This window comes from Trichinella spiralis (genome assembly GCF_000181795.1).
Source record: "Trichinella spiralis strain ISS 195 chromosome Unknown Scfld2, whole genome shotgun sequence".
Classification (NCBI taxonomy): Eukaryota; Metazoa; Nematoda; class Enoplea; order Trichinellida; family Trichinellidae; genus Trichinella; species Trichinella spiralis.
The window spans coordinates 487,384-511,756 of NW_003526941.1; the positions used below are offsets into that span (position 1 = coordinate 487,384).

Here is a 24,373-nt window from a genome sequence, read left to right on the forward strand (position 1 = left end):
TACAACACTTGTTCATTAATTTATATTTAGTACAATCAATTTGTAGTTCAGATTTGATATATAAAAGCTAACATATCAGTGATTTTGATCAACCTAACAAAAAGTCAATCTTTCATGTTTCATGCCCAAATGATCAGGTTTAAATTCAATAGAGAAAAATTAGTAAAAATGATCAATAAATAAAAAGTAAAACATTAACAACTACAACAAAATAATTCAACTAATCAAACTGTACAATTAATGAATTCTTTAGTAAATATTTTTAGAAAAAAAATTTACTTTACCGACTAGCAAGAGTAAAAAGCCGATGAAAACTGTAACGATGGTGCTACCAGGCAGACGATGCTGTCCATCATGCAAGCGTTTCTCTTTCATGGCAGTGAGTTGAAAATAAATCCTTAACAATACAACATGAAAAGCACTGTGCGAAATAAATTTAAATAAACATAATAATAGAAATTCTATTATTACTTACTAATTTTTTAACGCTTCGAAGTTTGTTATGCAGACGATGGCCGATGACTGATGTGTTATGCTTTTTCAAAAGACGACGACAACGAATGGAACAAGCAAAAGCTAATAACAACAACAACAAATGGCCAACTGTTTCTTTGCCAACTGACAACCGAAAATGCTTTCTGATTAATCAACCGATTGTCGACGCCATTGGCGAACTGTCACTTCTGTCGCACTTCTACAACAAGAAGAATAAAGCCGGCGATTAGAAACACAGATATACAAACAACAGGCATATATATATAGATACAATGAGACACGCTTGAAAATTTCGAAAGCTTGAGCGGTTGATGGGAAAAGCAGCAGCAACAACAAACAAGCAAGCAGAACGCGAAATGAATCACACCGCCGCGCTGGCATCCAGCTCGAAGTGCCGCATCAAGTTGAGAAAAGATGATAATAACATGATGAAGCAATGGAAAAAAGCACGTGCGCAAATGGTCGAACGGATTGGCTAGCACGTACGTACGTGCTGCACCAATCAACGAACAGCTTCCGCCAAGTCGATGCGAAGAAGCCCAGCAATATAATGCAAGCGGTGAAGGTAGAAAAAAAAATAATTCGAAAACAAAAAAATCGACCAACGCACCAACTGACACCGGACAACGGGAAAAACATACGGCCAGTCAATCAAGAAAAGCGAACAAAGTGACCACTGGTCAGCGGAGTTGAAGCGAAACGCACCGTGGCAAGGTAAAGGCAAGCAATCAAAGTCAAATTACGAACGACATGGCCAAGCCGACGGACACCAGCGCCAACTATAGCAAATCACGCACCGTACGACCGGGTCAAGGCGTCTGACAAGTGCTACAAATCAAAAATACCGGCCCACTGTTCAATCAACGCTTTATCTTCAAAGACGACCAGGCTAACTGGGTGCAACACAACAGTGACACAACATCACTTTCACCGCATTCAATTCATAAATTAGCTGCTGAATCAAACAAAAATCTATCTCCAATTTGAAACTATTAAACAAACAAACGAAAATACAAAATTTCAAACGCAACTTTCATTTTGTTGCAGCAAATGTTGCCGAAAAAGTAAAGATTAAAAACTGACAAAGTGTTTGTTGAACCGATCGATACTGTTGAACAATGAATGTAATTTCCAATATTTGCGCTATGAGTAAAACTTTTGAAATGTAACAAAAAATAATCATAAAAAAACTTCATCTATCCCAAGTTGAAAATTTTCAATGTACAAATAATTTTACGAATGTCGAAAAATTTGGCTGATCATCGACGGCAACACAGGCACACCGATAGATTGATTTCCCGGCAGACTTTGACGTGCCACTTACCGTACGTTAGAGACGCAAGAGTTTTCCATTGAAGAATTTGTAAATTTTGTATTTCAATATTAATTCTTACTTTGCAAATACAATTATTTCAAAATAAACTTAAAATTAACCCAACCCTTTGAAAATATCGTCTACAAAGACAATTAAATTATACAACTCAGAACACGCAACCAATTTACAGTAAACATTAAAAAAACAACAATGCAAGTACAATTTTGCAAGGTTGCAAATATGGCGGGAAATAAATTTGAAACTCAACTAACATATTGAAAAATATTTCCCGCACATTGGTCTAATTTTATCACTTCGATGATTAAAAAAGATATTTTTAAATACAGAAACTGTAAATTATTTAATATAATTATTTCTTTATTATCTGAAAACCATCATTATCAGTTTTTGAAATACATATTAATTCGTACAATTTAATCAATTCAAAATCAATAAGTAAAATTTTTAAAATTCATCTTCCTAAATTATGAATTATTTGAGATAAACAATAGAATATGACAATTTAACAAATGATGCACATTTCATTTTCAACAGTTCACAATGCATTTAAAAGAAATAAAATTTGGCAAAATTTTCACATATATTATCATAATAAAAAATTAAAAAAAATCACATGCAATCACAGAATTTATGCAATCGAAAGGAAACAATCAATTGTTCATATTCGAACTAGAAAAATCGTCTATGAATGAATGCATTACTCAACAGAATCATCGACTAGACAATGGTTTCCATTTATATGTTCCAGTAAATAGAAAGCCGTTTTGACGCATCAGTTCATCCGCTTCCGCTGGACCGCGACTACCGAATTTGTATAGCACAGGCTTCCGACGATTTTTTTCAATATCATGAAGACACGGTGTAAAAATTCTCCAAGCTTGTTCTAATTCGTCGGATCGAACAAAATTGATCTGCGAACCGCAAAATACTTCCAAAAGTAGCCTTTCATATGCATCTGGCAAGTGAATATCCTGAAAAATTTTACAGTATACCAAAAATAGAATAAAAGTACACTAACCTTGTAACGTTCGTGATAAGTAAGATCGAGTTCAGTTTCAGTAATGTCGAAACCCATTCCTGGTTGTTTGGTGATCAATTTTGCATACACTGCTTCGTTCGGTTGTACTCGAATGACTAATTCATTGCGTTTCACTTGTCCAGCCGGAAAAATGTCACATGGCACGTCGCGGTATTGGATGCGCACTTCAGCTTTTCGTTCATTCAATGCTTTGCCGCAACGAAGAAAAAAAGGTACACCGTCCCAACGTTCGTTATTGATCCTGCAAACAGCCAATGCGTATGTTGGCGTGACCGAATCTTTGGCAACTTTTGGATCGTCCACATAACTGATGCGCTGTTCTTCAATGCCGCTGTCTGAATTACCAACGTACTGGCCAAGCACCATCTCATCGGCAGAAATTGGTGCAATGCATTTCAGCACACGAACCTTCTCGTCTCTTATGTCCTCAGCTTGCAAGGAGATCGGCTTTTCCATTGCCACAAGGCACAGCATCTGCAGTACGTGATTCTGCATCACATCTCTGTGTTGGTGAAACAGTAATCACAAGTGTATATTGAGTTAGTTAAATTCGAAATCATCGCTGTTTACCGAACAATTCCGTATTCATCAAAATAGCCACCACGTCCATAAGTACCAATCGGCTCTTTGAACGAAATGGTCACCGATGAGATATGCTCTCGGTTCCAAGAAGGAGCAAAAATGCGATTGGCAAATCGTAAAACCATCAAATTTTGTACCATCTCTTTTCCAAGATAATGATCAATTCGATACAGTTGGTCTTCGTTGAATAATCCGGACAAATGTTTAGCTAGTTCATATGATGACTGCGTATCTTTACCAAATGGTTTTTCAAGAATTACTCTCGTCCAAGCATTACTGAAAGAAAATATTTAACGTTTTCAATCCAATTTCAAATTTGACGGACGAACAATTTCACAGAGCATGGTCTTTTCTTTACATATCCAATAACAAAATTTTCCTTACGCGCTTTTGCACGTGCAAATTTTTTGAATATTTGTCGTCACGGTACAATAAACGCTGGGCGGTAATGCCAGATAAAATATACGGTTTGGACAAGCACCAAGTCGACTGCCGACAGTTTCAATTTCAACTTTTAGCCGAATAAAGCCATCTTCTTTGTCATAGCTACCGCAAATGTAAGAATTCCGTTTTATAAAACTTTCAAACAGGTCCTCTTCGTCCTTTTGAACCTGAAAATACATATTATTACTGCCATACAGTTTATGGTCGTAATAAGCAAAAAATTGACATGGCAAAATGGAAGAAAGTTTTCTTTCAACTGTTCAACAGTTAATGCTGTACGTGCGTAGCCGATAAAATACGTGCCAGGCGGCAGAAGACGATCTCGGAAAAGCCACCAAAGCGTTGGATACGTTTTCCTTTTTGCTAAATCACCCTTAAAATAATAATCTTTCAATTAAAAGATAAAAAAGATCCATCCAAAGATTCCTTTTACCGACGCGCCAAAGATAACAAATACGTGTGGAATTAATTCTTCTTCATTTGGTAATGTCTCTTTTATAACACGAATCGTTTCTGGAGTTAATTGACAACAAAAAGGTTCAGACATCTGACGTTTATACATGTCTAAAATTTGACAATAATATTCCAAAATTTATTTCATTTCATTCAATTGCTGCAATAACAAAAATATATATGTATAAATTTTCTACGAAATCAAACAGTGTAGCATATTTCATTTGAAGTTTAACATTCTTATCACCTAAATACTATCGTACAAGGGCAAGGAAAACTACAACATCAAAACTATTTTACAGTAAAATTACATTGACACAGAATAATTGTTACCTGCATTACAGTTACTGCATGTAGAGTAATTAAAGAAATATTTTCTATGTGAAATTTTATTATTAGTTTACACGCAATTTTTTCATTAAAATTTCTCATAATGTTATATATTTTTGAAGAATAGAGACGCTTCAATGGATGCTCTGTTCATACACTTACTTGAAATACTACATATTTCTAAGAAATACTTATGCTGCTTTTCATACGTAGCATGACATTCATTTATTGTACTTTGAAATGTAATAATCATATATTAAACTACACATAACGATGTTACCTAGAAACTACTTAGTTAAGAATAACCAAACAAATTTGAAATTCTACAAAACTGATAATCAGATCCCAAAAACTCATTAATAGTAATTTATAATTCATAGATATCATATATAAAGGATCATCATTATACCAGTTTGTAGGTAAGAATTATCCCTTACTGGATGACAGTTGAATCTATTACTTCGTTTACATCTCACATGTTGAATTGTGATAATGCAATTGGGTTTTTAAAAAATGCTTAGAAGCGTAGTGGAATTAAAAAAACGTATCAGGAAAGTTAACTATTATTAACAAAAAGTCTTTGAATGAAAAGAAATCCCCATTTTTATGAACAAATAATAAGAACGAAATTGAAGCACATATCTAAAATTTTGTTGTCTTACAAATGCTTTCTTAACTAATAAAAAGCAATGTTAATAGTGAAATTTTAAATAATAATTCATTGTACTTCTTCTATATACTTGGTAATAGTAATAAGACAGACGTCGATAATACTAATGCTATCCAATTTTTTTCATTAGTCAAAGAGCTATAAAAATACCTTAAAAGCTTAATGTGCCCATGTTTGAAATTGTTAATAAGCTTGTTGTAAATTCGAAGCACTGTCAACTAGATATAATTGTTGAATTCTCTTTTCATAATGCTGGTACTCACTTTCAGTCGATTTTCAAAGTTTCATACATTTGAAAAAATGAAGTTAAAATAAATGAACGTTTACGATTTGTTATGTCAATAGTGCGTTAATTTTAAACGTATATTTATTTATTTATATGTATATTCATATTCATATTAAATTTTACATTTTTAAAAACTTGTACATATCTAGCATGTGCACAAAATTCAATCAATATATCTACGTTGATAAATTTGTAAGTAAAAATAATTAAGTTAGAGTCTTACTGTAAAAGTTTATAGAAGCCCATAGCTTTGTTTGGCAACGAATCTGCACGCGTGCAGTAAGTTTATTATTTCTTAAAATGTTTTACTTTTAATATTATAAGTTTATAGTGAAAAGTATTTATTGCCAAGCTGTGCTTTTATAAGAGGTGAACTTCTCAATCATAAGTAGAAAGTGCACAAGCTGGCATTTGTAGTTTTTGCTTTTACAGTTTAAAGCTATATTTTTTTTCATTAACTTATGATTCAGTATTTCTATCATTCTTTTGCAGCATTTTTATTTGCAATATCTCCTTCAAGTGAAACTTTGTAATCAGCTGTTTTGCACAGTGCATTTGCAGTTGCAATTTGAGCTTGCTTGCTGTTACTGCTTGTTCTTTAATTTTCATTCAGAATTGTTTACTTTTACCATTTAAGATCAGGTTTTCTTTGCTGCTTCCTAAATTTAATCAGGGTCACCTTGATATTTGTTCTCTTTATCATCATAATCACTGGCTGTATCTGTCATAAATGCGTGATTATTATATTTCATCATTATGAGTAGTTTTTCCCAATGAAGATTGTTCTCTCGACCGGTCTTTGTTGGCCTATATCATGTGGTTATGGAGAATCGAAATTGAAAATTTTTAAAATCAAACACAGTTCAACTATGATATATACATTTTATACGCATGATTTTTTAGTATTTCATTGTCAATGGAAATTGAAAATAATCCGCCTGTTGGGCAAGCAGAAGATAATGGAAACGAAAGTGCAGATGATTTTGAAGTTCTACATGAGTATGGTATTGATGAACAATACGTGATCGATGACATTCCAACTATTCTTATGGAAAGTCAACATCCTTTCGATAGTGATAGTAGCCTGAGTCCTACAGATACTTTTTTATGGATCCACGGTAAGCTCGGCTGTGTAATTCAGTGCTGTAATTTATTTGCGATGCATGTTTATTGAAAATCAGAGTTTGAAAAGAAAAAATGTTGTCATCTTTCTCCAGCTGACTCAAATGCAATCTTTTCATAGACATGTGTATTTGTTTAGCCGGATAGTAATAATTTATAGTTGCTTTGCTACAGGCGTGCAGTTGAGCAACGTTTGCTAGAACGTTGTTTACAATCATCTATCTGAATGTTGATGTTATAACGTTATGCGCTAGGTGATGCAAAAAATATTATAGCTGCAAAGAAAGAAGAGCCAGTTGTTAATGCTAATGATGAACAGTCAAATGTTGCTGAAATTGCACAAGCAGAAGAGCAAAACGTAAGAGTATAAACATTCATATTATTAATAGTAAGTATATAATGTGCATATCGTTGGCTATTTTTAGAATGAATTTTTCATCGATAATTGCTTGTCACCGGTTGCTGAACGCAATGCAATGAAAGAAGAAGACACGAACAACATGCACATCGATATTATTCACCAAGCTGACGATAGGTGAGGCAAAAAAATGCAATAATAATATTACTCATTGGAAAAAGGAAAGAATTACTAATGGTAAAATAGATTTCAATTTAGAAATAATGAAAATAAAGAAGAGAATTCAAATGTGGAAGATGAGGAGGAAGAGGAGGGGGTGGAGGCAAGAGATTTGCGCACTGCTTTGGCCAATTTGGAGAACAAGTCGAAAATGTTGGAAGAAGAAAATAACGCTCTGCGAGGTCTTCTGGAAGTTACCAGTGCGGAAATGTACGATATGAGAGCAGCGTTGAGCGCTTCAAATTTGTCAGTCTGTGATTTGCAAGAGCGATTGCAAGCCGTGCAGGCACAGTTGACGGTTAAGCAAAGGGAAATCGAAGCACTTCAACATGTCATCTTCGCTCTTCAAGCACAAGTTTGATTTTTCTTCGATCATTCACACTCCCTTTTTGCTTTCGTTTTTTGACATGGCACATTATTTATTATTCAAGGTAGATGCAGATGAAATTGACATCATCGCGTTGAAAGATAGATTGAAACTCGAATTGGAAAGCAAAACTGACGTCGTAAATAATGTTACCGATGATTCAAGTCAGCAAGATACTACTGTACCTGTATGTATTTTTCATTTGATTGTTCGTTTGCTTTTACTTCTTTCTCAGAGATGGTAGATTTCAGTAATGAAGTGTTCCAATTATTTTAAAAATTTAAATTTCTACCAATATCGTTCATTATTATTTTATAACATTTAACAGTCTAACGAAATGTGTATAATGTAGTGTTGCACATCGCCAGCGGTTCTTCTTGAAGCAATCCTTCCTTGAAAGTAAGTTTCTAGCATATGCTGTTTTTCGTCGACATTATCAGAAGAGATGCATTAAGTAATTCTCAGAGTCATAACAGTCACACTTTTTGGCTGTTAAACTTCTCCACCTAACTAATATTAAATGATCTTTTCTTTTTTTTACAACTTAAATAAGCATTGCTAATGCAGAATGATGTTAACATAAACCACTGTTACTTTCCACTTGTTACATTGCACACACACTTATTCATACGTGTCGGGATGCTTGTTTTGCTTTTCATCAATTTCACATTTTTGCAGTGATATTTTAAATTAATAATTTATTTTGACTGTTTTCTTTTTTGTAGTCCGTCTCATCAACTATACAGCAACCGTTTTTCCAATGCGAAGGATGTCAACGGCGTGTAGCAAGCGAGTCGAAGTTTTTGAACCATTTGCAATGTTGCCCGAATTTATATTGATGCAAAAAAATATTTTAAAACCTCTCTCTGATCAGGCATTGTGCTGTGATTATCCACCAAATAGCTTTTTCTTTTCTTTTTAGTTTTTCTATGCGCGTCCAACATTTATGGCTTTTGTCAATTTCATTAATAATAATTATAATCAGTAATAAATGTGTCATCACAGCGACGTTGGTTGTGAATTGTAAACGTGTAAGAAGAATGAATGTTTTTTGTAGATTAGCATGAACAAATGAATGAATAAATCAATCAACCAATCAATAATCCCTCTACTTTTTCACATGATCATAGTTCATTCATATAATGAGACTTTTTTTTCTTTTATACTGGTTTATTTTTTAAAGCTTCTCCACTGTCATCATCGGCAACTGATGGCAGTGCGACGAAGAAGCTGTCACTTTGGAAGACAAAGAATTCGAAGAGGATGAGGTGGAGGGGGAGGAGGGAAATGGCGATTCTTTTTCCACTTGATCACGAATAGGCTTCGACCAAGCTTGTTCATCAGCAGTGCCGTGAAGGCTGAAAAACGTGATCGGCAACAGCGCAATGCCGGCGCATATTTGCCACACGGTCTGCCATTCACGGGACGAAGATTGGACAACGATTGCTTTGACAACCAGCGGAATTAGCATGGACGTGCAGCTGATCAGAACGTAGGCCATCGATGAAATGGCACTGCTGTGAGCCGGTGCCAGCGAAAGCAGGGTTCCAATACAGCCGGGTGTGTGAAAGCCGGCGAAGCCAACCCCACAGCAGAGCAGAATCACTGCCAAACCCCTGTTCCGACAATTCAACACTGAAACACCCAACAGAAACGAGCCCATGCCCAACGAGGCGACCAAATTGAACCATTTGGCCGTTTTGGTCGCATCCGGCTTGCAAGCCGACTTGATCGCGTGATCAAGTTGAGTTGCCAAAATTTTTGTCACCATGAAACTAATTATCGGCAGTGTGCTGAGTACCCCGTTGGTTTTCAAGCAAAAGTGCAATGCATCGCGCATATACATCGGCAAGAACATCATTGCTGTGTTCAGTGGAATCTCGTGACACAAAATTGCCATCATGTTGCACCAAAAACGACTGCTTCGCAACACTTTTTTCCAACATATTCGCTGTGTATTTTCGTCCATCCGGCTGATCATACTTTTTATCGACGAAAGGGAGCTCACTGATGAGCTTAAAAATATGAAACTTAAAATCTTTTAATCTTCAAAATTATACCAACATACATCCAACACCAACAACTATGGGGGAATGTGCCAATGAAGAATTTATTATTATTATTATTAGAATAAAATGCTTTTTTAAATTCATTTACAACGGCACGCCCCGGCCGAGAAAATTTATTGCCTGGAAAAATTTGTGTTTCAGGTACAAGAACGTCACGCTTTAGCGCACGTTTCTTTTCCATAAAACAGTGTTCTTGTACAGCCTGACCAGCTGATAACAGAACTAGGTAAGCCTGTCAATTTGGTAAAAACTGGATAAAGAAGAGTTGGTTGGTTCACTTTGCAACAGCAGCAAAGTATCATGAATGTGTGAATTTTTGAAAAGCTGCTGCAAATAGAAATGCAAATTCTATTTCTATTCTGCTTCACACTTTTTCGTGCATTCCTTTTGTTTCCATGCATACATGATAAACTCATGAAAAAGTAACGGAAAGTGCATCAACGTTGAACTGATGACCTAACTTTCTGATTCACCTTAACATCAACATAGCCAACAGCTAATATAAAATGCCACAAAATTTCAAACTAACAGCACATTTGTAAAGAGTTCATAGTTATATGTGTATGTATATATTCATAATAAACTGATGAACTGAAAATCATTCAGCCTTAACTCATTTAAATATGCTACCTAAATGACAAGCAAATAATTGTTTGGAAGAAAATTTCACCCTGATAACATAATACATACAGACACGCACATAATGAATAAAATATACAATGCAGAAGAAGTAAAACTGCTTACTACCTATCTATTATTATAGCCACACTACTCCCACGCTATCAAAGCATGAAGAATAATATTATTTACGCAATTTGTTCAAAGTAATTACATCAATGTACCTCAACCAATTCAAAAAAAGAAAGAAAGAAATGCCTTGGCCATTGATGAACAACGACGACAATGAGGGTTCTGTTTTTGCAAATAAAAAAAATACATGCATATATTTGAAAAAAAGTAATATAATAAAATAAAATAAAAAGCACTTACATCGATTCACGTTTTCTGTTCAAATTTCGTCGATGCATGAGCAGAAAGAAAACCCACAGCAATACCCAGACACCGCAAATTGCCGAACTGATGTAAAAGACAAAAGGCCAGCCTTCTTTAGTGCCGCTGTAGTCGGACACAATGGACGCGATCGGATAAACCGCAAGAACGCCAAACTGACGTCCGGCCGACGTCCAGCCGTATGCGTTGTTTCTCGTTTTGGATGAAAAATGATTAGCCAACAAGTGATTGATCGCGGGCTGAGCAACCGCGTCGGCCACACCCAACAAGAAGCGCAATAAAACGATCATCACGTATCCGGCCGACACAGACACCGGTATGAAACTCGACGCCAACGCCGATACAATGAGACTGGCCGGAAGCCACAAGCTGACGTCGGATCGAGCGACAATGGAACTCACCAGTGGCGACAGGAGACGACCCCAGCTTATTGCCGACAACACCAGACCCTGGGTTTCTGGACTCCAATTGACGCTACCTTCGCTGTGCACGTAGTCACCAATGCCAGCAATGTGGTCGGCTCGATCACAACCGCTGGATGTTGAATTGTGCGCGATGAATACACAAGCGCTGAGTGTTGTGTTGACCATGGATAAAATTGCCACGCTCATGGTCAAATTTGCAAACATCAAGCAGAACATACATCCGAACAGGAGAAGACAAATTTGAAAACGAATCGACCGCAAGAAGTAGAGAAATTTGCACCGTTTACAGCTGTACAATTCACTTTCCATGCTGTTCAATTCGACCGGATGTATGTGGAAAAAATCATTCAACTTTGCCAGTGATCATCAACAACCTTCTGACAGTGGCTGTTTCCTTCTCCAGCGTTCTTGAAATGACGTATATATATTCGTACTTGGACATGTTTTCACCGGAACAACATCTGAAACACGTGACAACTGACGAGTGTAGCGCCAACTATGGGCGCGCCCTCGGCTGCAAACAGCACTTCGGTAAAGAAATGCGCACACACATGCACCATGTGAAGTAACAAGACAGAAAAACACTACAGCAGACTGCCCGGCGTCAACAATGCTACACTATGTATGTAGTTCAGCAATCGTGCAGCTGCTGAACAGTTGCTTTTTCTTGAACAACCAGTTGGTAAATGCCATACATACAAGCAAGCATATCTCACATGTGTACATACATGTCTACACACGATATGCACCCCCGCACGCATGTATTATTATTATTATTGTATGTCAAAAAAATTATGATGACGTTATTAGCAAAATGACTCGTCAACTCAATTATTAAAAATTCAAACATACTTTTCAAGCTAAGTGCTTCAATTCGAGACATAATTTCATCAGCTTTCTCTCAAGGGCACTTTCGACAATATTAACGACCAACGAACACATAAATTACTGACCCGGTCAATAACGCCTGCTTCCTCTCCATATAAACACAATTTTCCATTTCTCCAAACCACGTCTTACCTGTGTCGTATACGCATATGAATTTATTAAAACTTAAGCAAATCAATTAATGAATTACGTATATTACTGTAAGAAAAACAATTTAAAAAAATTTATTCTTCACGTATGCTATTTGTAATTGCAAAAGGTGCATCATGCAAAAATTGTTGCCATTTTAAAAACTTTTTCAAAATTTTGCCATTTCGCTTTACTTGAATGTTCATGCTAATTTAATGAGTAAACATGAAATAAACAAGCTAATTTCCTTAACTTTGTCACACACAACAGAGATACAACAGATGCGCAAAGTTTTTATTATTTGTTTTTCATCTGAAACATCCCCATTACATCCTAATTCAGTGCCAACTTTATTACATTGATTTCTAAAATTACCATTCTGCTATTTTTTCAGTAGAATAAAAGGTGAAATTAAAATACAATTTCTTCGCACCATTTGGCAGAGAACAGCAATAAAGAAACCCTTTCGTAATGCAGCAATTACTTTTAGAGTAATTCTTTTCAGTTAGTGTAAAATGCAAAAGCTAATAATAATTTAGCAATGAAAAGAAAACTGTATGATAATGATATTAATTTCACATCGTCCATCACAAAAGAATGACAAAGAATAATAGCAAATGCTATTCGAATAATTTAAGAAGAGGGGAAAAAACAAGAAGACGAATATCATAAACAAAATACTTTTACAGTAAAACATTCTCAAAATCAAAAAAACAAAATTCATGAAACTGATAGTTGAACCCTTCGTTAACATCACATTAAACAATCTTATATTTATAACACATTATAATACAATTAAACATAACTTATCTATTTGTCATTAGCATACACTTATTTAGCGCTAAAAAAAGTAAATTTATTTTCTAAACATTTATTAAAAATCATAATTACAAAACCCAGCCACCCACCCCCCACACACATATATATATATATATGTGTACAGAATTAATAAACAATATTCCTTTCAAGTTTTAGTGATTTTTCAGAACGCACGGTTTGAAATGAAATACATAAATCATTTTCAATAACTTCTTATATATTCATAGGCAGCTTTCAAACATAATCGTAATAATAAAAACAGATTATATTACTAAATAAAAGTCATATGAGCGTCATAAAGTCATGGATACGTATTTATATAGCTAATAAAAAATGATAAAACTATGAAAGTATATTAAACAATTTCAAAATAAGATAAAAAGTTTTACATTCAAAATAAGATAATTAATACTGCTGAAAGTAAAAATTAAAATATTTCGCCCATCATTCAACCATTAGAAAGACAAACACTCAATTAAATTAAAAAAAATAGAAGAAAAAACTTAAGAATGAAGAACATCACAAAACACACACCCATACATACATCCGTTGTTGTCTTCCGCAACTGCTTACAATTTTTCCCTATTCATCTTTGCCAATTTCAATAAAAAAAATCAATTAATCAGGGAAATTATTTCTAACGTAATGTTGCGCAATGAAAAAAACGTCAACATCAAACACGACAACAGCTTTTAATGCGCAACTGTGTTGACGCAGTTAAAAGCATATTAAAATAAATGAAATGGAATGAACCTATTTTAATAATTATTTTTTAAGTAAAAATCAATTAAATAGCTTTTTAAATTAATCGAATGCTCATTTTTCACAGCAATTCTGAATTTGTGTACCGTTAAGCAAAATATTGCAAAATACAAGGTAGATTATATAAAACGGATTGAAAGTTGTTGCAAAATAACTACATAATAGCAATGAGTACATAAGTATTTACATATGCATAATGCTTATTTGTTTGTTCTTTTTGAATAACAAGTAAATAATTCATATTTTCATGCTCAAGTGTTTCAACTGAGCATCGTAAACTTCACCATTTAAATGCTACAAAATTTAGGGGAAATTTGGTGGAATGCTGTTGGCTACAAATTTCAAATTAATTTAGCAGAACTTATACAAAACTGACTATCTCCAGCATCATAAATCTAATTAAATCTATTTTTAATATGAACGGAGAACAAAGCAATTTCTGAAATTTCAAATGTCAAACATAAACGAAAACTTCACTTTGCACCACTTTTACCCGTAGTACAATTCGTTTCAAGATTTTTCAACTACATAGCCATTCAAATGGAACATTCCCCTCTGGGGTCTTTCCCATTCAGCTGATAAAAAGTAACGTGTCTACACCCCTTCCAAAAATGAAGCAAATAAGACAAGATTCGCATGTCAAATTTCTGCTAATTTGCACGTCCTATTTGCATTGAAAATGAAGATATATCTTCAGATAAGAATAACACAATAAAATATAAAGTATATATCTTTTACAGTTAAAAATTAATGTATGATATCACAATCTGTTTTATATCTGAATTATACCGAAGTGTACAATAATTCACAGAATTTGAATTTGAAAAAAAGGAAAATGCCAACAGATGTAAGAAATAATTTGAAATCTGTATTATTCTCAGAATTAACGTGTAACGATTAATGCCTATTGCCTATCACAGTTTCTTTACCAAAGCCTGCTTGGCGCATGAATCTACCGCAAAAAGTCTGGAATCTTAGGATCATGCAACATACGCATTATCATTACAAAAAAACGCAAAACAAAAGCATCAGAACAAGAGCCTCTTAAATAAACACTCTCAATTTGTTAAAAAAACACACCTGCTCCTATCATGCTTAGGGTGCAAAATTATATGCAACATCATCGCCTTATAAAAATAATATAATAAATATTTACCTTCATTTTGTCTCTATTTATGTATCTTCAAGTAATTACTGCATGTAGCGCAGCACTGCTGCTCAATGGATTTTGTATGCAAATTGCAATGCTCCAAGTAAATTGACATCTCAACTGAAAACAAACAAATAAATACATAAATATCGCAGATTTTAAATTATCATTTATTCAATCTGCATACCAATCATTTCCTTTGCCAAAAAAAGGTGCACCGCCACTTGAATTTAACAAATGCTTCATCAGTAAGCTGCTTACTGCAAATGCAATTTTCAATAAATATTGCCTTCTCCTCACATCTTGAAATCATAAAATCACAATAGCAAAATATACCATCTGGAGAACAAAACATGCGATATACATTTGGTAATGCAAGAAGTTCTCCTCCCAACGATGATGAACATATTTCTTGAAATAGATATCTCAAAAATCATAACAACACACACAAAAAACAAATCAAATATGCAACTGAAAAAATACAAATGACATTAATCTGAAACAAAAAGTTCATCAACGTTTAAAACATTTTACTTGAATAATTAAATACGTTCAACAATAATGATATCATTTTCTTCGACGGAATAATAACTTAAGGAATAAAGATCATGATCCAATGATACCACTATGTCAGGCTAAATTCAAAGGCTTTTAACAATATAAATACAAAAAAGAACCATTGATATATATATATATATATATTAATCAAGCTAATAAACTTACATTCCTGGAACTTTTGTAAGATAGCTTAACCAGTTGAGGTTTCAAATGAAATAATTCGCCAACTAAGATCTTCAATTTTTGAACTGTCAAAAAATCTAAAACAGTTACAATAAATACATTTTAAAAGAATAAAAAACAGCTAATATTACTTGGAACCCTCTTCTCGATTGCAGGTTTATCAGAATAGGTAAACTTCAGCACTAAATAAAACGTAGAATTTATCAAACAAGTAATAAAAATAAATAAAAATTCATAAAAATTAGTAAACACTTTGCATACACTGTGTCATATTCTTTAGAGGATTTTTCACTGTTTCAAAATGATCTGGTTCTCCATACACTAAAACAAATAAATATATAAAGAAATATGTACGTATGATTAATAATTAATGCGGCTTCGAAACAATATCTTTATACATTTCACAAGATCCATAAATCGAGGATGCTCAGACAAAAAGCAAGCCAAATTATCCTCCATTCCTTTTGCATTGCGAAGTTTTAACCATGTTGTACCATAATTCTTCAGATAATCAATTTCAGACCCTTTTCGTTCTGCTGCAGAAATCTAAATAAATGTTAAAGAAACTTTTCCCATAAATGAAAAAAGACAAAAAATATGAATAATAATAATAATATAATCATCAAATTTCAACACATCACAAAAGCAAAGTCTATTACTTACTGCGACTTTATTAAAAACTCGAAGATGAGCAATTTTCGCGATGACAAACTGTCTGCTTCTGCTCTTATCTAAATTAAGCACTGGATTTCCAATAATTGAAAGCTCTTCTAAACTAGGAATTTTATTCAGTTCATTAATTGAATTCCACTGAAAATAAATATAAAATCAAATGACAGAAAAATTAAAACTTATTACTCCTACATCAGAGATTTCATTGTGCGACAGCATTAAACTACGTAGTGATGGAAAAAGACCCGACTGTGGAATACAAATTTCTTTCAACTTCGTATGACCCAAAAACAAACACTGCAGGCTGAAAATATAATGTATTAAAATTATACAATTTAATTATAAAAAATAGAAATCCATCTAACTTTGAAAGACTACCCAATTTTAAAACTTCATGCCAATTTGCCAATGGATTGGATTCCAAAGAAAGCAAACGTAACGATGGCATTTTCAATTCACTTTCAATAATGTCAATACAATTGTAGCTCAACCAAAATTCATTCAAATTTGGAAAAACTTTCGGCAAAACACTCACCTGAAAATTGTTTTTAATTCATCCAAACATTAAATTACTGATTTCAACATTTTACTTCATTCCAATTATATTCAGTTTGACTAAGGGCAAGAGTTTCAATTTGACTGAATGTAACATTTTCCAGTGCAGCACAATGCGTTGATTGAAGTTTATTGTTACTAAAATATTAAAAGCATATATAAATAATAAGCTAATGAAGTAAAACACAAAAAAAAACAAACAAAATTCCGTTTACCTAAGCGCTAATGAACTCAGACGAGGCATGAAACTTATAATTTTCACTATTTCAGACCAGTCCACAATGAGCGTATTTCGCAAATATAACGAAGTGATACCAGAAAATAAAACCGAATCAGATACACTTAACTCTCCGGCGAAGCTGACTAATGTACCATCCAAACAAAGACAGCTCATTTCTTTACGAACCCTGAATAAAATTATATAAAAATGAAACTACCCATAAAATAAATTCTATCTACTTTTGTATTGCAAAGTTACTGTAAATAATAATGCAAGTACTATAAAACAATTTCAAATATTTTATTTTAGTCAAAAATAAATAGTGCAATTAAACAATACTTAATAAATAAAATAATTTAAAAAGAATCATACAAAAAAATAAATTCTAAACTTATAATTAAATTTTCAATGAAATTTAAAATGCAGTGTTAGTTTTAAAATTTCATCACATATATAGTTGCTCAGATAAAAGATACAATGCATTCAGCAGTTATGTGCATTTTTATAATTACGATTAATAAATTTTCTCGGAAAAAGAACTTCACAAACTTGTCGGAAGCATCTGCTTTCGCTGAACCAAAACTTTCAATCTTTTCCCACTGAGAAACGTTAGTGCATTCTATTATTCTTTCTTTTCCGGCTTCCGCAAAACTGCAACCATATTCGACAGTGTTAGGTCGCATAAACGAACCACTCTGAGGTGCTCTACAGAAACGCATTTTTCTTTTCTAGCTTTACTTAAGAAATACATAAATATTACGATGTTTCGAAATATCGCACATTTTGGTAGGTACCATCGTGCTTTCCACGAGACTTTTCATCCCACTCGATTCCCAACCATTCACCTAAATTTAAATATGTTTCAATCAAAAAAAAAGGAAAATGCACATTGTAACAGCTAAAATTAATTAACGTTTTAGTCCATCTAAAATACTAAGCATTGCATACCATCCAGCGATCCGATTCTTCCACAAAATTTTACAACTCCCCTTGCACCTCGATGTCGAACTCTACATCCAATAACCATCTCAGGAATTTTATTTCTTCTCATATAATTATCCATTAAAAAATCTCGAAAAAAAATTAAAACGGAAAGCATTTCATAACGCTACACTTGATGATTCGCAGTGCTACAGATTACAGTAACTTAATGAAATAAAAGTTTTAGCCAACATAAAGTCATATTTTCATAATCAGCTGTATGAAATTACGAAAAAGATGAAAATATACAATTTTTTGTTATATTAGGGAATATTTTATTTATGCTTTACAAAAATATGCTTTTTAAAATTTTATCGCTGAATAAATTACAGATATTTAACTAAAAGGATTCATAAATGCTTCAATATGATGCATGTATTTATTGTTTCAAAAATAATAATCTAAGTAAATTTATAGTACAATTTGCCTGATATTAGCATAAAAAATAACATTCAAAAAATCACACATACTTTTCACTTTTATACTGTATTTTTAAGAAAGAATTTTCTGATTAAACTTTGAAAATACAGAATTTTTTTTGTGAAAGAAAGGTACATTTGGTTAAAATTTCTTTTAGATAAAACTAGTGATTTTACTTGTTAATGCTATAACATTTAAAGTCAGTTGTATTTTTATGTTTGTTTTTGGTAGTTGTGTTTTTCTATGTAATTACATTATTGTAAAGTTAAATTTCCTAATGTTTCAAACTTTTGTATATTTTAGTTTTAATCATTTTTACTTATAATTATTTGAATTCGTGTTTTACCTTTGAGTTTTGTTCTTCTTTAGGTGAACTTATACTTGAAAGCTGATTAATCATTTCTAGGCAAATTCGGTGAAAATGAAGATATTTGTCGAGTATGATTCTAAAATTGTTCAGTTGAATGTGCCAGCACATACGACAGTTTCAGAACTTGTTAAATTGTCGAAGGAGGAATTTGGCATTACTGGGTTTGTTGGAAAGTTAATTTTTACATCTACCCTGAGGATAATTGACTCTTATTTCAGTCCCGGCTATACGCTTTTCTTCAACCGTACTGATAAAGTTGGAGAACTGGGGGCGTCGCTCACTTCAGCAGGGATAATTGAAAATATGCGATTGTTGTTGGATAAATCTTCAGAAGAGGAAAAAAGTTCGTTGACTGGCGGTGAAAGTCAACAACTGGAAAATGTTGTTAATAGTCTTTTGCAGCGTAACTGTACCAGCTTTGAGTTTCTCATCGAAGTTACCAATGCAGTATTTTTACAGAAGCATTTTAGAGTGAAATTATAATTCTATATTGTTATTAGTAGTATTTTTATTATTAAATCATTTTAGGTTCCAAATGATGGACCAGTGTTGGCGCCAGATTGGAAAGACAAAGCTAATGCTGATGGAACTGTCCGAATGAATTATATTCATCCGGAAAATTCAGGAAAACTTGAAGTGGTGGCTATATGGTTTGGTCGACAAACTGATCATCAATTTGTAGAATTTGTTGCTAACAATGTCTTTAACAACGACTGCACTACTATCAGATTCACCGTTAAAAATTTACCACAGATAACTAGCGGTTAGTTTATTTTAATCTTTTGTTCTATTGTGAAAAAAAGTCATTATTATGTATGTTTTAGACAACATCGCCTATTCAAGAGTGAAACCACTGATTGATCATTTACTGACAGGACTAGTTGAAAAAATTAAAGATAACCATGGTATATAACTTTACATTGTATTAATTTCAATTTGAATTAATAGTATCATTCGGGAAAGAACTGAGTTGAAAATAGTATATTTATTTTTAAATGAGTTAAAAAGAGAAAATATGATAATATTGTTTTCTTTTTTATGACCCATTTTCAATGTTGATGATTATATCATGGAAGAAATCTTGAAACATTTATCTTTGAAAGATTTGAATTCCTTTACACGAACATGTAAATGGTTTCATCGTTGTTGGTATTTTCCATCACTGTGGAATTTTCTTTTGTCTCGTGATTTTCAAGGTAGTGCTAAGGTTGATTCACTAATAGTATTAATAATGGTGGTATGTAATAGTAGTTGAATCTGATTGTCCCTTTGAACATTATCGATGGCGTTATTTTTCACGAAAAATGAGCCTCAGTCTTCTGATGCACTATGATTCCTATCGATGGAGAGGTTTAGATATTACACAATTGGTGTTTTGAAATGTTTGCTTAAAACCATTTTAGATAATGCACCTAATTTGCTAAGCAGTTTCCCATTTTTTGGAACTGGTGGACCAGACGACCTTAATCCACTCGGTGGTGGTCAGTAAAAGATTTTAAACTTTATCGATTAAATATCGCAGTCTTATTTTTTCTCTTATTCCAGGTATACCTAGAATGCCGAACATTTTTCCTGATTATAATGAACCTCCATTTATGGGACCATTGGCTCCTCCTGGTAGTCGACCACGAGGTCCACGTTACGACCCTCCATTTCCTTACGATACGCAAGGACAAATTCGTTTACCACGACCTGGAAGAGGTGGACCGCCAAGTGGTTTTGGAAATTATTTTATTTAATACAAATAACCAACCATTCAGCTTTGAATTTCAATCTCAAGCTTGTTCATCTGTAAGTTTCGCATGTGAATAAAGAACATATACTCAGATTCAATACATAATATAAGAGATCTAAACAAGTACAGTAATCTATACGGTAAAAATGATTCTTTAAGATGAGAGAGAATTAGTCTTTTTTCCCTTTATTACGCAAAAATTTGGCTCGGGCTTTCTTCATACGTTTCGTGACAGAGCTAGCCAAGATAGATGGATGTATTAGATTAATCAATGATACCTTAAAAAATCAATTGATAACTAAATCAGTTATGAGTTATATACAATACCAAAATAGCATGAGACAAGCATCCACAAGTAAATTCTTCCAAACCAACTGTATTCAGAGCACTACGAGCAAAGGTGCTTGAATCTGGTACAAAGAAACTAGGACGATTCATTTTCGACATTTTTGAACAAACGTAGAATGGACTAACACACTACAAAATATCACTTTCAAAAGATGTTTATATAAGAAAAAAAAACTGACTTGAAATATCAGTCCAGAATCGCGATATTCTTCAATCAAATTACGAGTTAAAAATTTCACATATGCCTATAAAGAATAAAATGAATATATACATATGAAGGAAATTAATATGAAAGAAACAACTGCATTTTTTTACAATCATACCTTGCTAGCAGAATAAACGCTCATGAATGCAGTTGGAAAAAGTCCTGATGCGGAGCCGATGTTAACAATAGCACCTTTTCTCTTTTCCAGCATATTCGGCAATACTGCCTGAGTAATCTAAAAAGGAGAATGTTTTTTAACATGAAAATAAAATTTCATAAATAATATAAACTGCTCACCAAAGTGCAAGGAATACAGTTCACTTGGAGCAAATTCCACATTAACTAAAGCAGAGAATATAAATTTGAGTGAATCAAAGTGTTTGCTATAAAAATAAAATAGCTTACAGTTCTCCCATTTTCAATTTGATGCAAATATTCCGGATATGCATAGCTTACGCCAACGTTGTTTACCAAAATGGCAACATCAAGTTTTTTCAAAATAGATTCAATTTCTGCGTATTTATCTGGAGTAGCCTGGCCAAAATCAACCTCAAATGAAAAAACTTCAACATTGGGAGCATTTTTCTCTGAAACAAACCAAACAATTTTAAGAAAATGTCAAACTGAATATCAAAACAGCCAACCAATTTCTTCAACAGCATTCTTCAAACGTTCTTCATTTCTGCCCAAAATGAATACGTTCAATCCTCGTTTAGCCAATTCAATAGCATAGTACTTTCCTATACCATCCGTCGCACCAGTAACCACTACAAAAGCAAAAATTAATATGAAATGACAATATATTTAAAAAAACGATAATATTCAAAATAATACCAGCCCAATCACCAAGCTTTTTCAGGTCTGTGATGTGACCAAGTGGTTTCGCAAGAATGTGCGGATAAACAATAGACCAGATAGTGTTGATCAGGTAAATAACAACAACAGCCAAAAATAAATAGCCCAAAACTAATACAAATCCCATTTTCAGCTAAACAATTAACAAGTAATACAAATGTTAAATTTATAATCTAAGTTCAAAGAAGCATAATATAGAGTAGTATAAGACAAAAATGCATGCGTAACAAACAAATCGCAGAAAATTTGATAAACAAAACAAACAATGATAAGTATAAAGTGACAGAACGAAGTGATTGGTCAAAGTGCACTGTTGAAAAAGTAATGCATGTTGTTAAAACAATGTTAACTTAATGTTAACTTTTGCCTACAAGGAAACTGTATGCTTAGGTCAAGGCCAAAATAGAAGATTTTAAGCAGTTGGTGAAACATTTCTGAAGCAAATATTCAAATTTTTCTGCACATGAAGCACAAAAATTTGAAATATTTTCTACCAGAATATCGCACAGACAGTATTTCGAAAAGAGAAACAACTTACTCAATGCAAGCAATTAAGCATACACTCTAAAATATTATGAAAATGAATATTAAAATTTCCCATAAAAGCACAGAAAACACATATGCAACTTTGCAAAATGGTATTTAAACAGAACTGCAAAAAGTACATTAATTAGAGTAAAGTTAAAACTAGAATAAAAGTTTCTGTTTGGATTATGAAAAAATTTTTTTTCTTCATTATCCTACGTGAAATACTTGCACAGTTATTTTTCCAGTAAAAATCTTACCAAAAAAGTGAGCAAAATATGCAATGAAGAAATTACTCAAATACTACTTGCAAGAAATATGATGGATTTTTATATAAAAACTACCATCAGTCATGCATCGTTATGTCATTTGATACTGTAGCTGTTCAAGTTTAATTTTTTTCAAAAATTGAGTATTAAGAATAATACTCATAATTTATTATCAATGTAATATTATTATGTGATTTTGAAATAATTTTGCTAAATATTTACTTTTTATTCCGATTATTATTATTATTATTATTACTATTTTAAAGCTGTCAAAGAAGTGAAAAACACTTTTAAATAAATTTTTCTTAAATTATTTGTAAAATGTGAATGTAATTCAATTATTTTAATTAGTTTTTCAGTTATTATTCATTAAGTATGTAGGCATTAGTTAATTCTGACAGAATAATTTTAGTTTTTGAACATTTCCACATGTATAATTTCTGTACATCTGTTGGATGAATTGAATTACTTGATTGAATGAAGAATAAACGGCGTGAGGAACCATTTTAAAATCGTTTTTTTCTGAATATTTTCATCTGTAACATATATTTCATTGCTTCTTAATTATTTACTGCACTACAATTTCAAGACTGGCTACTTTATTTTAAAGTACGTTGTGTTATTTAAATCAGTCATGTCAAGTGACTATTGATTGAATCTTTTCTTTCTTAATTTAGTTTAATTCATTTTCATCAGATGTGTAAACGCAGAATACTGAATTTTCGGCGTTGTTTGTTCTTCTTTTTCAAATGTAAATTAATTTCAAAATTGATTCCAATTAAATTTTCAATTGATTTGAATTTGAACGAAAAAAAAGTCAAGGGCACGATGGTTGTTGATTTGAATTTTTGTTTTGTCCATCATCATCAGCGAACAAAACAAACCGGCCAATGGGGTAATTAATAATAATTTTTATCATTTGCAGCTGTCGTTTTGTCGACAACGCTTCTGCAACTAGCGCTAGCTAGGCTTATTATACTGCCGCTTGTTGTTGCTGACGTTGACATTGTCTTCAAATTTGAATTCACTTCAATTTCTGTGAAACAGATTTTTTCTTCCTACAGCCTGGCTTAATTGCTTTGCTGGTGTGTCTCCTCAGATGTGTTTAAAGTTTCTTCAATTTCAATCTCTCATCTTACTACTACTACTACTACTACTACTACTGCGTACAATAAAAATAATAAGGAAGTAAAAGTACAACTAATAATAGCAGACACAGTCTTTTTATTAAATTCTTTCTCATTCATCATCAAAAATAGTAAATTGGTAAAAAAAATTATTATTATTTGATTTATTGTTTTTTTAATTTAAATTTAACTGTAATTAGTTTTTGCATACTGTTTGTTCACTTTTGAAGTGCATACTGTATGTCAGCGTTGATCTATCTCTACGCAAATTTGAAATCACTTTTCATTTGCGTTCAATTCACCGCTTTGATTGTGCAATATTGTGTCAAACTCTGCGAACATGAATGAATAAATAAATGAATGAATGGTGCTGTTGTAAAATTTGAATGGCACTTA

General features: G+C 32.7%; 9 protein-coding genes across 9 annotated transcripts; 4 read left to right on the forward strand and 5 right to left on the reverse strand.

Moving 5' to 3' along the window:
• Positions 1-322: 322 nt before the first annotated feature.
• Positions 323-725, forward strand: Tsp_02565 (conserved hypothetical protein). The gene is made up of 2 exons (XM_003378843.1): positions 323-383; positions 457-725. The coding sequence occupies exons 1-2, from the start codon at positions 323-325 to the stop codon at positions 723-725; spliced, it is 330 nt and encodes a 109-aa protein (XP_003378891.1).
• An 81-nt stretch (positions 726-806) lies between these two features.
• Tsp_02566 (conserved hypothetical protein) lies at positions 807-1,188 on the forward strand. The gene is made up of 2 exons (XM_003378844.1): positions 807-898; positions 930-1,188. Exons 1-2 carry the CDS (start codon positions 807-809, stop codon positions 1,186-1,188), a joined length of 351 nt encoding a protein of 116 aa, XP_003378892.1.
• Positions 1,189-2,541: 1,353 nt separating this feature from the next.
• Positions 2,542-4,458, reverse strand: Tsp_02567 (glucose-6-phosphate 1-dehydrogenase). The gene is made up of 5 exons (XM_003378845.1): positions 4,330-4,458; positions 4,084-4,269; positions 3,441-3,676; positions 2,850-3,372; positions 2,542-2,802 (listed from the first exon to the last, which is right to left on the reverse strand). Exons 1-5 carry the CDS (start codon positions 4,456-4,458, stop codon positions 2,542-2,544), a joined length of 1,335 nt encoding a protein of 444 aa, XP_003378893.1.
• A 1,327-nt stretch (positions 4,459-5,785) lies between these two features.
• Tsp_02568 (hypothetical protein) lies at positions 5,786-7,945 on the forward strand. Its single transcript, XM_003378846.1, has 7 exons — positions 5,786-5,827; positions 5,874-5,914; positions 6,539-6,753; positions 7,033-7,115; positions 7,183-7,292; positions 7,374-7,689; positions 7,766-7,945. Exons 1-7 carry the CDS (start codon positions 5,786-5,788, stop codon positions 7,943-7,945), a joined length of 987 nt encoding a protein of 328 aa, XP_003378894.1.
• Positions 7,946-8,878: 933 nt separating this feature from the next.
• Positions 8,879-11,515, reverse strand: Tsp_02569 (transporter, major facilitator family). The gene is made up of 3 exons (XM_003378847.1): positions 10,761-11,515; positions 9,939-10,097; positions 8,879-9,716 (listed from the first exon to the last, which is right to left on the reverse strand). Exons 1-3 carry the CDS (start codon positions 11,513-11,515, stop codon positions 8,879-8,881), a joined length of 1,752 nt encoding a protein of 583 aa, XP_003378895.1.
• A 57-nt stretch (positions 11,516-11,572) lies between these two features.
• On the reverse strand, positions 11,573-11,967 carry Tsp_02570 (putative NADH dehydrogenase [ubiquinone] 1 alpha subcomplex subunit 11). Its single transcript, XM_003378848.1, has 2 exons — positions 11,795-11,967; positions 11,573-11,720 (listed from the first exon to the last, which is right to left on the reverse strand). Exons 1-2 carry the CDS (start codon positions 11,965-11,967, stop codon positions 11,573-11,575), a joined length of 321 nt encoding a protein of 106 aa, XP_003378896.1.
• Positions 11,968-14,756: 2,789 nt separating this feature from the next.
• Positions 14,757-17,861, reverse strand: Tsp_02571 (putative tubulin-specific chaperone E). Its single transcript, XM_003378849.1, has 16 exons — positions 17,692-17,861; positions 17,138-17,329; positions 16,958-17,060; positions 16,733-16,902; positions 16,554-16,671; positions 16,359-16,505; positions 16,094-16,241; positions 15,948-16,016; positions 15,827-15,877; positions 15,678-15,772; positions 15,505-15,589; positions 15,291-15,365; positions 15,216-15,256; positions 15,000-15,074; positions 14,885-14,931; positions 14,757-14,847 (listed from the first exon to the last, which is right to left on the reverse strand). The coding sequence occupies exons 1-16, from the start codon at positions 17,859-17,861 to the stop codon at positions 14,757-14,759; spliced, it is 1,677 nt and encodes a 558-aa protein (XP_003378897.1).
• A 1,103-nt stretch (positions 17,862-18,964) lies between these two features.
• Positions 18,965-20,652, forward strand: Tsp_02572 (conserved hypothetical protein). Its single transcript, XM_003378850.1, has 6 exons — positions 18,965-19,074; positions 19,132-19,360; positions 19,442-19,676; positions 19,738-19,818; positions 20,317-20,394; positions 20,459-20,652. Exons 1-6 carry the CDS (start codon positions 18,965-18,967, stop codon positions 20,650-20,652), a joined length of 927 nt encoding a protein of 308 aa, XP_003378898.1.
• A 299-nt stretch (positions 20,653-20,951) lies between these two features.
• Positions 20,952-23,355, reverse strand: Tsp_02573 (estradiol 17-beta-dehydrogenase 12-B). The gene is made up of 7 exons (XM_003378851.1): positions 23,320-23,355; positions 22,036-22,189; positions 21,846-21,968; positions 21,607-21,788; positions 21,320-21,436; positions 21,176-21,241; positions 20,952-21,125 (listed from the first exon to the last, which is right to left on the reverse strand). Exons 1-7 carry the CDS (start codon positions 23,353-23,355, stop codon positions 20,952-20,954), a joined length of 852 nt encoding a protein of 283 aa, XP_003378899.1.
• Between the last annotated feature and the right edge of the window lie 1,018 nt (positions 23,356-24,373).

Bases quoted from the DNA above. Each gene is read 5' to 3' on its own strand.
- Tsp_02565 (XM_003378843.1), top strand. From the start codon at position 323: ATGGTGCTACCAGGCAGACGATGCTGTCCATCATGCAAGCGTTTCTCT. The intron at 384-456 runs GTTGAAAATAAA...ACATAATAATAG, and splicing joins TTTCTCTTTCATGGCAGTGA to AAATTCTATTATTACTTACT.
- Tsp_02570 (XM_003378848.1), bottom strand. From the start codon at position 11,967: ATGCGTGCGGGGGTGCATATCGTGTGTAGACATGTATGTACACATGTG. The intron at 11,721-11,794 runs GTAGTGTTTTTC...TGCTGTTTGCAG, and splicing joins TTGACGCCGGGCAGTCTGCT to CCGAGGGCGCGCCCATAGTT.
- Tsp_02568 (XM_003378846.1), top strand. From the start codon at position 5,786: ATGTGCACAAAATTCAATCAATATATCTACGTTGATAAATTT. The intron at 6,754-7,032 runs GTAAGCTCGGCT...AAAATATTATAG, and splicing joins TACTTTTTTATGGATCCACG to CTGCAAAGAAAGAAGAGCCA. The intron at 7,690-7,765 runs GTTTGATTTTTC...TTATTATTCAAG, and splicing joins TCTTCGCTCTTCAAGCACAA to GTAGATGCAGATGAAATTGA.
- Tsp_02569 (XM_003378847.1), bottom strand. From the start codon at position 11,515: ATGGAAAGTGAATTGTACAGCTGTAAACGGTGCAAATTTCTCTACTTC. The intron at 10,098-10,760 runs GTAAGTGCTTTT...TTCTATTTGCAG, and splicing joins AACAGAAAACGTGAATCGAT to CAGCTTTTCAAAAATTCACA. The intron at 9,717-9,938 runs GTGCGCTAAAGC...CATATTTTTAAG, and splicing joins CTGTTTTATGGAAAAGAAAC to CTCATCAGTGAGCTCCCTTT.
- Tsp_02573 (XM_003378851.1), bottom strand. From the start codon at position 23,355: ATGGTTCCTCACGCCGTTTATTCTTCATTCAATCAA. The intron at 22,190-23,319 runs GTAATTCAATTC...TTAATTGTTTAG, and splicing joins TTTATTCTTCATTCAATCAA to CTGAAAATGGGATTTGTATT. The intron at 21,789-21,845 runs GTTGGCTGTTTT...GGTTTGTTTCAG, and splicing joins GAATGCTGTTGAAGAAATTG to AGAAAAATGCTCCCAATGTT.
- Tsp_02571 (XM_003378849.1), bottom strand. From the start codon at position 17,861: ATGCGTTTCTGTAGAGCACCTCAGAGTGGTTCGTTTATGCGACCTAAC. The intron at 16,903-16,957 runs GTAAAATGTTGA...AACAATTTTCAG, and splicing joins CTGAATATAATTGGAATGAA to GTGAGTGTTTTGCCGAAAGT. The intron at 15,773-15,826 runs GTAATATTAGCT...TAACTGTTTTAG, and splicing joins AATCGAGAAGAGGGTTCCAA to ATTTTTTGACAGTTCAAAAA.
- Tsp_02567 (XM_003378845.1), bottom strand. From the start codon at position 4,458: ATGTATAAACGTCAGATGTCTGAACCTTTTTGTTGTCAATTAACTCCA. The intron at 3,677-4,083 runs GTAATAATATGT...AAAGATACGCAG, and splicing joins CGACCATAAACTGTATGGCA to TCATCATATGAACTAGCTAA. The intron at 3,373-3,440 runs GTAAACAGCGAT...TCACCAACACAG, and splicing joins GATGAATACGGAATTGTTCG to AGATGTGATGCAGAATCACG.
- Tsp_02566 (XM_003378844.1), top strand. From the start codon at position 807: ATGGGAAAAGCAGCAGCAACAACAAACAAGCAAGCAGAACGCGAAATG. The intron at 899-929 runs GTTGAGAAAAGA...AACATGATGAAG, and splicing joins AGCTCGAAGTGCCGCATCAA to CAATGGAAAAAAGCACGTGC.
- Tsp_02572 (XM_003378850.1), top strand. From the start codon at position 18,965: ATGAAGATATTTGTCGAGTATGATTCTAAAATTGTTCAGTTGAATGTG. The intron at 19,075-19,131 runs GTTTGTTGGAAA...CTCTTATTTCAG, and splicing joins GAGGAATTTGGCATTACTGG to TCCCGGCTATACGCTTTTCT. The intron at 19,361-19,441 runs GTATTTTTACAG...AAATCATTTTAG, and splicing joins TCATCGAAGTTACCAATGCA to GTTCCAAATGATGGACCAGT.